Below are 12,939 nucleotides of genomic sequence, written 5' to 3'. Positions count from 1 at the left end.
TATATATATATATTATATATATACACAAAAAGAAAAATATATATATATCATTCAGTGGGGAGAGGGTTCTCCTATTTATGCGACTTCTAAGGCTACATGGGGAAAACACCATTCCTTTGTAATACATGCTTAAGCAATGCATTTAAACTGTAGGCTGTGTTATAGTACAGTACGATTTTTACAGACAACACGAATGACACCATATTCTGGCATCACATATTTTGCATGCGTCATTTTTTTTTAACATTATTGTGTGGCTTAAATACAGCAGAAAAATCCCAATGTGATTAATTTAAACTAGTTAAAAAAAAGACTCTTTAGGTCGTTTGGGCTACAACACCTGAAATTTTTTAAATCTAACAATAATAGTAAATTGAATGAAGTAGCAGTCACAACAGATCTATAGGGCATTTTACTCTTACAAAATAATTATAAAGCTATCAACTTCATACCAATTGGCCAGTGATAAATACTGTTTCATAGTAAAGTTTGTGATCTTCATTTTTGGCAGAACCCATGCTGTATTAAAAGTTTAAAATGTCAAAACAGATCTACAAGAATATTTCAAAACCACAAACTAAAATAAAAATTAAAGTGCCATATTTCAGAAACAGTTGGCAAACATATAGCACAGCAGCTGGTAACTAGGTAAGCAGCGTGACTGGGCTGCATTGTTAAGGTGCCCACACACCTTACAATTTATCTGCAGATTTTCTGTGGTCAGATGGAAAAAGTGCAACAGATTGGCCCAGGTGGAGATTACTCCATCCACACAGTTAAGTGCAGATGGAGGAATCTGTTGCACCTTTTCCATCTGACCACAGAAAATCTGCAGATAAATTGTAAGGTGTGTGGGCAGCTTAAGAGGGAGAGATAAGACAAATTTTATCATGGAATAAAAATGAAAGTGTTAAAAAAGTGCCCTCTATGGAGATCTCACAACAAGATATAGTTTCAAAGAACAATAACTTTTAATTACAAATTTTATAACCACAGACACTACATTAAGTACACATATTTGATAGTATCTGTGGAAGTTGGTTATAAAATGTGTAATTAAAAGTTATTGTTCCGTGAAACTATATCTTGTTGTGAGATCTCCATAGAGGGCACATTAATTTTTTTAACAAAATGATTACAGGTGGAGTTTATCACCGTTTCCCCGCGGTGTGTCTCTTTGAAAAATGTAAGTGTATTCAAGAGTCAACAGCCAGAAATATTGTACAGTGTATATATTTGACAGAAAAAAAGGAAGTAATATTGTACATACTTTATATTTTAGCAGTTAAGCAAATAACAGAACATTCAGGTTTCCATCTTTAAAAATCCAAATTAAAGTTTTTTTCACAGAAAAAGGAATAAATATATTACAGTCTCTATAGACTGCATTGAAGCAGCTGGAATGGGCTGCATTTTAAAAAACACACAGCATTCAGATTTTCATCCCAAAAATCCACATTGTTGCACAGATTGCATATTCAGCGTTGCATCAGTTGGAGTGAATATTACACACAGCATACAGATTTGGAGGAAGCTCCAGCAGTACCCGAGAGCACTTATGAGCAGTGTGACTGGAGTGGCATATAGAGTACCAGCAAACTGGAATTTCAGGACTTGTGTTCTGGAATACCAGAATAATACTGATGCAGCAAGTGTAAGAGGAAACCAGGCAAGACTGGAGTAGCATCATTGTGTACCCGGATACCAGGCAAGACTGGAGCAGTTGATGGAGGTCAAGGATAGGTTTCCCGGAATACCAGGTGTACTAGAACGGTGGAGCTGAGTACAATGATACTAGATGACCAGAGTGGTGGAACTTTGAACCAGGATTCCAAGAGACCAGAGTAGCGGAACTGCAAACCAGGATACAAATCGACCAGAGAGGCAAAACTGTGGATCAGGATACCAGAGTGGTGGAATAAAGCCATTCTTGTAGCATTTTTTTGCCCCCTTGTAGCATTTTTATTGGATTGTTGGATCAATGGAGCTTATACTTTGGTCCCGCTGTCCATACTAGCTCAATGCCTCTGTATCCCAGCTCAGCACAGTCTGTTAAATAACAATGTACCCTCTCCCCAAACCCACACTTTCTTCTGTACACCCCTCTTATCACTCCTCCTCCTATTGCACACTTATCTCTGCCCTCCAAAATTATAATGTGTATGACACTTTGCGCCAATAACCCTTAAGCTGCGAGCACTAAAATTAGTGAAATACTAAGTCAAAATTAAATACAATGGTGCGGTGCTGAATAACAAATACTAATCATGTGAACATACAATGTAATAAATAGGTCACAATCTCTCCAACAGCATTCAGTGAATAGTGAATTAATGTGAATGTAAGCTGCAGTGCCAAGTGCACAATCTTTCTAACGATGTTTTATAGGTGGTTACCACCATTCCTTCACACTCACAGGGAAACATGCTCCAAGGTCACATAGCACATATCCCTTTGTGGTAGGCAGGAAGGTACCTTTAATGCCACTCAATTGCTCTTCCAATGGCTTCCTTTTTTAGAAATCTGTCCCCACACCGGATCAATGGCAACTTGAAAAGTTCATCAATCACACTAACTCTGATGCTCATATACAAAACAAATGAACAGCCCCGAGTGTACACTGATACAAAACTAAAACACCTTTATCTAAAATCTTACTTACATAAGTCAGTTAAAATCCACATAAAACAAGCAGCTGCAGCCGCATGAGAAATCCTCATTGTCTCTGCCCGTCAGTGACCGTGGAGCTTGAAACTGATCATGATTACATTCAGCGTGGCACCATTGTATTTGACCTCTGCCCTCTCACCTGGCTGGCTGGTGGGCGATGCATTACGTGTGCCTGGCTGTTATTATTCCAGTTCTCATCGCTGTCAGGAAACCCAGTGGACGGTCCTCTGGGGAGATGGAGGAAGCATTCCGTTGGGGCTGAGGCACCAGAGGGGAAGGGGGAGGCTGTGCAGCATACAGAGGAGGCAAGAGAGGAAGATCGGGACAAGAAGGTAATGTCCCACGCTGACAGTGAACCACTCATGTCTCAGGGTCTGATGAGGAAGCTGCATCCATTCACTGTGAACAGCTGCGTCTTCCTCATCGGACCCTGAGACATGAACGGTCCGAGCATCTGCCACATTTCAGGTGCTTTCGAGAGTGTCCTTGCTGAGACATCTGAGCAGATAAGCAGCCAAACATTGATCGCACCTTCACCCGCCCACTGTCCTCTCTGCTCACCCTCTGCCTGGGGGCCACCCTAGTTTGCCTAATTTGCCCGTGATAGATACGCCCCTGGGCCCGGTGGATAACAGTGGCCTGCACCTGTGGGGCAGTGCCATCCGGTAGAATAGGATGGATGCTACTCTACTCCTGAGCAAGCTGTCCCTGGATGAAATTTTGCCTCACTGATGTTGTGCCTCTCCCTTACTTTCCTCATCTACAATTTCCGGCACCCAGGTACAGCCTTCCGGCTTGTCGTTCTCACCCTCCTCATCGCTCAAGCCCACTTGACAGTAAACTGCAGGTGCAGGAACATAAATGGCAATTGCTCGTCTTTGCACCTGTTATCCGCTCCCTCTATGCTTCTGGTGCTCTCTTAGTGTGATGTGCCCACAATATTATTGAGCCCAAACACACTGCAATTCACAGTTGTTTACCACAACACAGCACAGTGAGCATGGTAGAAATGTAGAATGATTGTGATATTGGTGAATGGCCATATTAGTTTGCCATTTTCCCGAACTGCGAATGCCTTGAGATCGGGTCAAATTTATGATCTTTCAGAACCCACAGCTCATCCCTACAGAAGATAGATGTACCTATAACAGAGAAAGGAGGTGGCACATGCGTACTCCAAAGATTCCACAGATTTAGAGGATGCATTTTGATATCATAGTAACATTTTGGAATACATTTACATATGACATAGTTCCCATCTGCCTCTAATTCCCCTGACAATATTTTGCAAGCTCACTCACATGATAGACTTTCCCTCACTGTATTCCTCCCTCCTTCACAATGGTGAAAAGCTGACTTTTTTTCACTCCACCCCACCCCCTGCCTCTATTCTCGCCTAGGTGAGAATTATGTGTTCGTGCTCCTGGTGACTCCTCAGAGCTTCTACATGATGCTGGAGGAGGACTAATATGCACTGGAGGAGGGCAGACCAGATGCACGTCAATAGCCGGCTTCTGATGACGTCAGAAAGAAAAATGGTAGCACAGGACCTGGTGTGGAGGAGGGAACAATGGATAAAAACAGAAGAATGCTGGATTCGTAGAGTTTGTGAGTATGTTAATTGAGGATAACCCAGCAAACCAGGTAAGAGCAGAAAAAAAATTACAGATAGGGTGAAGTTTCTCTTTAACAAAAACTTAACAGTTCCTGTTAAAGATGTCCTGGTGTTCAAGGACCCTGTGGACAAAAGGTTAGAGACCCTTCTCAAGGCTCGGTTCTCTCTGGCAGGTCCGGCTATGCAACCTGCTGTCAGGACCATGTCTGTTTGCCACCTTCTGTGTTGATGGATTAGCAGATATTTCCCTCCAAAATCCAAGATGAGCCTCCTTTCAGTACGTATGTGAAGGATCCTTTGGGTCAAGTGTTCCATGCAAGAAGTGCCTTGTGAGGATGCCTTTTGCGGGGCAATGCCTCTTGGTGGCTCCTTTAACTCTTACATCATTGAGGTCACAGGGGGAAAGAGTACCCTTTTTTCCCAGAAAAAAGAAGACCACTCTGCAGTCACCTGACCAGGATTCAGTTGGACAATGCCACGGCAGTGAACATGAACCATCAGGAAAGCACCAGAAGTCATGCAGCATAAAGAGAAGCAGACCAGATTCTTGCTTGGGCAGAACTTCACATTCTAGCCCTGACCATTGTTCATATTCCAGGTGTGAAAAACTGGCAGACAAACTTGTTCAGTTGTCCATGTCTGGATGCAGGAGAATTGTTTCTGCACCCGAAGGTGGAGCCCTCAGTTTCAGGTGTGGATCTCTGGATGTGGACCTCCTGGCTTACAGGTTCAACAACAAACTGGGCATATTTGTTGCCAGGACAAGGTATCCTCGTGCCTTCTCAGTGGATACTCTGGTAACTGTGTGCGATCGGTTCAACCTAGTCTATGCTTTTCCCCTCCTTCCTCATCTGCTTCACAGGATCACACAGGAGCATACACTTGACAAATGGGAGTTGTTGTTGCCTGTTGCTAGGTTTATGTACATACACAACACTGGTTGCAAAAATGTGGTAGATAATGTTGCCCACCTTGGTGTCACATTTGACAGCAAATCCAAACAAGTCACATTTGTTAGGCATATATATGATCCTTATTTGTGGGCACCATCTGATCTAGGAGCTTGATAGATATCATCTTTATTGTGTTGCTAGTAGCAGCTATCTTTTGTGGCCAATAATGGTCTATTTACTGACCACCAAAATAATTATTTGGCTCTACAGTGATTTTGAAAGTTAGAAAAATGCACAGAAACGAACTGATTACTGTAATGACTATAATTACATAATATATCAACAGTAGTCTTAATTAAATGATGGCCAGTTCTGGAAAAATAGAATTTGTTAACAACATAATAAAATATATTATTTTGTGTTGTCTTACAGGCAGATCCTGCGGGAGCACAACTGTCTCCAGACTTTGCTGCAGCACCTGAAATCTCACAGCTTGACTATTGTTAGCAATGCATGTGGGACACTATGGAATCTATCTGCTAGATGTGTACAAGATCAGGAACTACTCTGGGATCTGGGCGCTGTCAGTATGCTACGCAATCTCATCCATTCCAAACACAAGATGATTGCCATGGGTAGTGCAGCTGCTTTGAGAAACCTGCTCGCACACCGGCCTCTAAAATATAAGGATGCTTCTGTAATTTCACCAGGATCCTGCATGCCTTCACTATACATGAGAAAGCAGAAAGCTTTGGAAGCTGAGCTTGATGCTAAGCACTTGGCTGAAACTTTTGACTCTATGGATAAACAAGGACTAAAACCTCAACCTATTAAGGGCCCTTTACGTCACATAGAGAGTTTAGTAAAAGATTATGCCTCAGATTCTGGCTGCTTTGATGATGATGAAATACCAAACACATCCGTCAGTGCCGAGACAGGGAATTCCTCTGTACTCTCAATGTACTTAAACTCCTCCTTTACTCAGGGGCAGACTGTGCCAAGAACTGTGTCTTTGAACAAGGGTCTAGATACAGAGAAAGCCAGCAGCATTAAACCAGATCACAAGAAGTCGCAAGATGAGATTGCCATTGCTGAAAAATTGGCTAGTTCTACAGTGGCAAAAATAGAACGATTAGTAGAAGATATCTCCACAATGCACACTTCCTCTGATGACAGTTTCAGTCTTAGCTCCGAGGATCATTGTGTTGACTGGCCTTATGGCTCTGATGAGCTTCATGAAGCCAGGGCTCAATCTTGTTCTCCTTGTAGACTTTCCGACAACAGCGGCTTAGTAAGGAGAGAAAACCTAAGCAGGGCTCAAGCCCTTTTGCGCTTGAAAACAGCTTACACAAGTCTCTCTAATGATAGTTTGAACAGTGGAAGTACAAGTGATGGATACTGTCCTAGAGAACATATGAAACCATGCAGTAAAGCTGCATTCATGGATTACAGGGAAGATCTGCAAAGGTATCAAAAACGCCCTAGTCGACTTGATTTAAAAAATATGTTTGGCATAAAGAATGAAAGAAATGACATGGATGGTCACGTTAAACAAGAGCAGAACAAAAAAGAACAGCGTGAACAAAGTACTTCTGGAAAAAGACACCTATCTATTCCTGGATTTAGCATGGATATAGAACAGGCAGAAGAACCAACTATAGATAATACCAGCAGCAAATTTCCTGTAGACACTTCTGTGCATACAATAAAACTTTCTCCTTCTTACAAGCATATTTCTGGACTCGAAAGTTTAACAAAGACTGCGACAGGATTGGCTGGAAATATTTTGCATCAGACACATTCCATAAAGAAAAAAGCTTGGCTGCTCCCATCACAAACCTCGGATACAGTTTCAGTTTCAAAAGCTTTAGAATCAACCTCTGCTCACTCTTCCTCAAATGGAGAGCAAGAGTCGCTGCAAAAATATGCAGTTGAAGGAACTCCAATATGTTTTTCTAGATGTAGTTCCCTATCCTCCCTTTCATCTGGAGACAACCTCTTGGAAGGTCCAAGCCACAGTGAAAATGAGATAGACAGTGACTCTTCCTTGGAAATTCTTGAGGTAGAGGATGGCCAAATGGATCTTGATAAGTGCAGCCAAGTTAGGCAGAACCTGATGGAGAAAAATGATGTTTCTCCTAGTTCATCTCAGCCTATTGCTATTCCCCCAACAAAGCCGGAAAAACATTTCCTCCGGGACCTTTCACCTTCCAGGAATGAAGATATGACACCATCAAGCTCCTCAGAAAACTACATTCAGGAGACACCATTAGTGATGAGTCGTTGCAGCTCAGTCAGTTCTTTAGGGAGCTTTGAGAGTCCTTCCATTGCTAGTTCAATTCAAAGTGATCCATGTAGTGAGATGATCAGTGGAACAATAAGCCCCAGTGAGTTGCCAGACAGCCCTGGACAGACCATGCCACCAAGTAGAAGCAAAACTCCAAGCTTTGACCCCAGTAACTACTTAGAAAAGGAGGCTAGTCAGTTTAACATCCAGTGGGAAAACAATGTGAAGAAGTTCATGGAGATAACTGATTTCAAAGAAAGGTTCCAGATTCCAAAAGACATTGACTCTATGATTTACTTTACAGTGGAAAAACCTACAGAAAACTTTTCATGTGCATCCAGTTTAAGTGCTCTGCCCTTGCATGAACATTATATCCAAAAGGATGTGGAACTTAAACTTATCCCCCCATTTCCTGAGAAAAACACTTTGAACTTTGTAGCACATGAAAAATGTGGAGACAGTCATGAAGAAAGAATCCTGGGATTTATGAAAAAATCGGAAATTGATCTCGTTTCAGATGATGATATTGACATTCTAAAAGAGTGTATCAACTCTGCTATGCCCACAAAGCTGTGTAAAATGAAAACATCAATGCTTTCTGGACACCTTTTGAATGCTCAGACCAAAAAACCAGTTCAGTTACCAGTTTACATGTTAGTTCCTGCTCACACACAGCTGGCAGTAAATAAAGGCTTTCCTTCCAAAAAAGATTTAATTAATGACGACTCTTCTTTCACAGACTCAGCAGAGGGAACACCTGTGAACTTTTCTAGTGCAGCCTCTCTTAGTGATGAAACTTTGCAGTACCTTTTGAAAGAAAGTCAAGACCTCAGACAAAGGCCAAGTACCCGAATGCAAATGAGAGATCTGGGAGCCATCTTAGATAGCCATCATCAGAGAGAAGAAAGAACACTGTTTTCAACAGATAATATTGCAGGCCTAACAAAAATTAATAACAAAGTTGGCAGATCTACAAACAGTGCTTATACACTGAAAACACATCAAACAGCAGATGCAATAAAAGGCACTGAAACACACCACAGAAATCTTTCCAAATTTATTGGAAGTGCTGGGAGGGTATCTGCTTCAGCTGGTCCCTTGAGACTAGACATAAAGCAAGGAGAAAATGTTCATGGGAATTTAGCTTTCCAGTCTTTTTGTCACACTACACCGACAGAGGAAGCAGTATACTGCTTCTTTGAGGATGATGTTAATTTGATAAACTCAAGTAAAGATACTCAGAGGATGAAAACTGAGCCATCTAAATCTCCACGAAAACATCAGTATTCTGGAACAACAAAGCGAGAGGCCAAGGAACCTGTAAGTAAAAACAATTTGTCTACATCTAAGTTCAGTAATTTTATAGAAGATGAACCTTTGCCTTGTTACTCTCTCAGCTCTTCAATGAGCTCTCTCAGTGACATAGAGCCTGTAAGCACCCAGAGTAAGTTGGATAAATCAGTTAAAAATTCCACTAGGCAACAAGGTTGGACATCTAATAATCGTGCTGAGAGAAAAGACTCTTTAGCTAACCACACATCAGATGAAGAAACAAGCTCTTCAGTGATGCCCAGAAGGAGAAGGCTCTCAACCTGGAAAAGAAAGCACAAACTTAAAAATAAAGAGAAAAAAGATGTTCAGCTCATCACATCTAGGGATAAGACACAAAAAGGTGAAGACATGTCTGATCTAGATAGTGTGGACTGGGAAGCAATTAAGGAAGGTGCTAACTCAATAGTCAGCTGGATACATCAAGCTACAGCTTCTATTTCTGGAGAATCTTCAGCTATTTCTAGAGGTCCATCTTTTGACTCCCTTATATCTAGCCCTTCTGTCTCTGCTCGACAGAGTTTGTATGGACAGCACAAGCAAAACAGAGATAGGTCTCTGAGTTCCAGAAATGGAACTTCGAGTCAGCTATCCAGTAGTAGTGAAGGCTCGAGAAGTAGCAGAGGAAGAAAAGTGTTTAATCAAGGCCAAAAGCAAGCTTCTAATATTCCCATGGTAATTCGTGGGAGGACAGTGATCTACATGCCAGCACAAGATAAAGCAACAGGTAGCAGGCAATCCTACCAGAATAACCAATCTCAGGAAGATACAAAAGTCACGAATTCTATGCGCTCTCGGAGTCTTCACCGCCTTGGGAAATCTCCTGATGTTGCAGAGGAGATTTCCTTGCCAAAAAGAAGTGCAACACCTCCAGCTCGTATCAGTACTGTGCCATCTCACAACTTATCTAGGAATTCCACGCCTTCTCAAAAAGCACAATCTCCAGTGACCCCACCTTCTCCAAAGTCAAGAGGAGTCAAGAATCCTCAGACTCCTGGTAATAAAACACAGAAGTCTCCTGTACGAATCCCATACATGAGGAAACCAAGTCCTCGAGCCTCACCTGGTCCATCCCCACTAACTATGGAATCCTTAATTGCTAGTTCTCGTCAGAGCCCCAGCAAAAGGCCCATTGCCCAGAGTGGTCATCTCAATCATGTGCGAAACAGTGAGACTGACAAATCCGGAATGCTGCGTCAGTTAACGTTTATCAAAGAATCAGCAGGAGGAATGAAGCGACAACATTCTGATTTGTCTGTATCACGGAGACAACACAGAGCTCCCCCCCAAAGCAATGCAGCTTTACCTGCAGTTTTTCTATGTTCTTCCCGCTGTGAAGAACTTAAAGCACACAAATCTCCCAAACCTAAATCTCCACCAACCCCAAACCGCCCACCACGAAGAACAAGTTCTGAAAGTCCATCCCGACTCCCTGTTCGAAACATGCCACCTCCACCAGAGCCTTTCAAAAGATATTCCTCTTCCCCCCATATTAACCTTCCATGGTCACGTGTAGAGGGAAAGCCAGGCCATGGTACCTCAAAAAATGAACATAAAAGAGTTCCAAGGATTGACTCTTCTCCTGGCTCGGGGAGAGCAACTTGGCGAAGGATCCGTGATGAAGATATCCCACATATATTAAGAAGCACTTTGCCTGCTTGTGCATTGCCACTTTCTGAGGAGCATGGTGAGCCACGAAGGAAAACAAGCGATGCTGTTGTTCAGACAGAAGACATCAACATAACCAAGACCAACTCCAGTACCTCACCTACAATAGAAAGCAGAAACAGGACCAGCATAAACTCAACAGTTATGTCAGAGTCAGGAAAGGGGACTTTATCTGTTGTAAACTTACCCACAAGCAGACACAGCTCCCCTAGTAGGGCAGCAAGAGTTTCTCCATTTAACTATGTGCCAAGCCCTATTGTAACAGCGGCAAAGGAGGCAGCTGGTAAAGTAACTATTGAGTGATTGCAGAGACAGAAAACAAGCTTTCTAAAGGTGCTCCAGTAAAAATTGCACAGATTATTCGGTCAAGTTCCAGTTTGCAGGACCTGGATATTTTGGCTTCTTGCTTCCTTACTGACCTGCTGCTGACCCAGAAAATCAGTGCACGTTGAAAATGAGACATGCACCATCTTTCAACTTTTTGGGAGGTGGTCGCATCATAGACTTTTGATGCAGATGACTTTGGCACTTTATGAATACTGACAAATCTGAATCTGTTCTAACTGGCAATAAAACAACAATCTGCCATGTAAGCTTTAGATGCAAAAGCTTACTATTAAGGCTTGTTTGTTAGAGAAAAGGCTCTCCAACCATATTTAAATTGTTGCTAGATATTTCATACCAGTACAAAGCAAAAGTGTAAGATGTTTCGGTAACCACAATACATTTTGCATATCTCCCATTTCAAATTCTAAAGCCATTCTTTTAAGATACCATGTTGTCTTGAATTAATCGGTAAACCTGTTAAGAATGTTAAGAGTAAACCTGAAAATGCTTTAAAGCAAAGCCTTAATCTGTGTGTAGGCTGCATGATTATACACATTTCAAACACCCTTATGTACTATAACCATAGCACAGCTTAAAAATAAAAGGGGAGATACCAGAGAATGGCAGAAATGAGTACTTGCTCAAAACCTGCAGAACGATAATGAAATTATAAATGCTTCAGCAATCCTTCTTCCCTATTGCCAAATTACAGTTATTTACATTTTACAAATGTTAAAGAGAGTAAATGAATATTGCTAGTCCCAAGAACATTAAACTTTGTACATTTGGAACATTTGTTGCTTGTTTTTGCTCTTTTATGGTATACAAATAAGTATCCCATGTGCCAAGCTTTTTAAAATTTTATTTGTCACTTGTAGAATACCATGCTCTATCTTTAAATAGTCAAGTCTAGAAAGTGATGTCATACCCTAATTTGTGAAACACAGACCAGTTCACTTTCATTATACTGAGAAGGACACATAGCAAATGTACACACTGCTCCCAATCTGCAGCCAATATGATTATTGCACAGGTTATGCAATGATGTTTCCTCCTGATTTTTACTTATTAGCATGGATCAATGGTGTAAAGCTCTGGAGGTGTGCAGAAGGGAGGTTGTCAAGGATCAAGGCTTCATTTGTAACGCTAGCACAAAGCAGCAGCTTTGCATTTCATTATTTTTAGCTTTATTTTATTGGTAGTAGAAATGTCAATTTTGTTTATTCTATATGAAATGTAAAAATAAAGTTGCAATTTATGAAAGTTACTGGTGTGTTCTGTTGGCTTTATTAACGTCACTCATTTTCATGAATGACTAATTATCATTTTCAGGGATCTACTTTGTTATTGTAAAGTGCAAATTAAAGGGTTATTAAACCCTCCGGTATTTTTGCATATATCTACTGCTAGCAAGCAGTTGATATATGCAAAAAGTGTAAAAAAAAAAAACAATCTGAAAATTCTCGGGCAGCCGCAAAGCATCTTGGGGCGGGCGCATGCGCAGTTCACATTTTCGGCCGGGAGACGAGGAGAGACGCAAGGTAAGTCTATGGATGCGTGCACCCTTCATGCAGACACCGTGGGACAGGAAGTGCCAGCAAGGCCAGAGGAGTCAGCACTGAATCGGAAACCGGCAGCAGCGCTGGAGGTACAGATGAAAATGACAGGAAAGAAGAAGATCGGATTAAGGTAAGTGCTTTAATTAACGTTGGGGGAGGGAAAAAAATCTTTGACTTTAATGTCACTTTAAGCCAAACCTTTTCTTTTTTTTTTTTTTGATAGAGTGGGAAGGGATTAGTACACCTATCAGGTTTTTAATGCTGTCTGTGTCCCCGTTAGGGAGATTCACCCTTTCTATTTGTCCTTGTGATCGTTAGCACTGAAAGTGAAAGAAATGTTCAGAACAGGAGTAGATGGGAAATCCTCCAATGGGGAGCCTAGTTCTGGTGACCCTCCTTGACCACCAGGATTTGCATTCTTTAGAGGGATTTTCTTTCACTTTATGTTGTGGCTATCAGACAGGGAGTGAAGGGAAATCTCCCCAAGGGGACACATATGGCAATAAAAAGCTGACAGTGGTTATACCCCTCCTATACCCTATACAAAACAAGGAAAAATAATTTAGCTTCCGTTCCAATCTATTTAAATCT

At 41.5% G+C, this 12,939-nt stretch overlaps 1 protein-coding gene across 1 annotated transcript in view; it reads left to right on the top strand.

Annotated features, from left to right (window-relative positions):
* The window catches only part of APC2 (APC2, WNT signaling pathway regulator), a 57,903-nt gene extending 46,327 nt beyond the window's left edge, over window positions 1-11,576 (top strand). The window contains exon 15 of the mRNA XM_018564450.1: window positions 5,611-11,576. Coding sequence (XP_018419952.1) covers window positions 5,611-10,765 — 5,155 coding nt within the window. The 3' untranslated portion in view covers window positions 10,766-11,576. The remainder of the gene's footprint in view (window positions 1-5,610) is intronic.
* Window positions 11,577-12,939: the final 1,363 nt, after the last annotated feature.

Source organism: Nanorana parkeri, unplaced genomic scaffold, assembly GCF_000935625.1.
Source record: "Nanorana parkeri isolate BGI_ZX_2015 unplaced genomic scaffold, ASM93562v1 scaffold751, whole genome shotgun sequence".
Lineage (NCBI taxonomy): Eukaryota > Metazoa > Chordata > Amphibia > Anura > Dicroglossidae > Nanorana > Nanorana parkeri.
The sequence above is the reverse complement of the archived record's forward strand: the minus strand, read 5'-3'. Positions and strand labels throughout refer to the sequence as shown.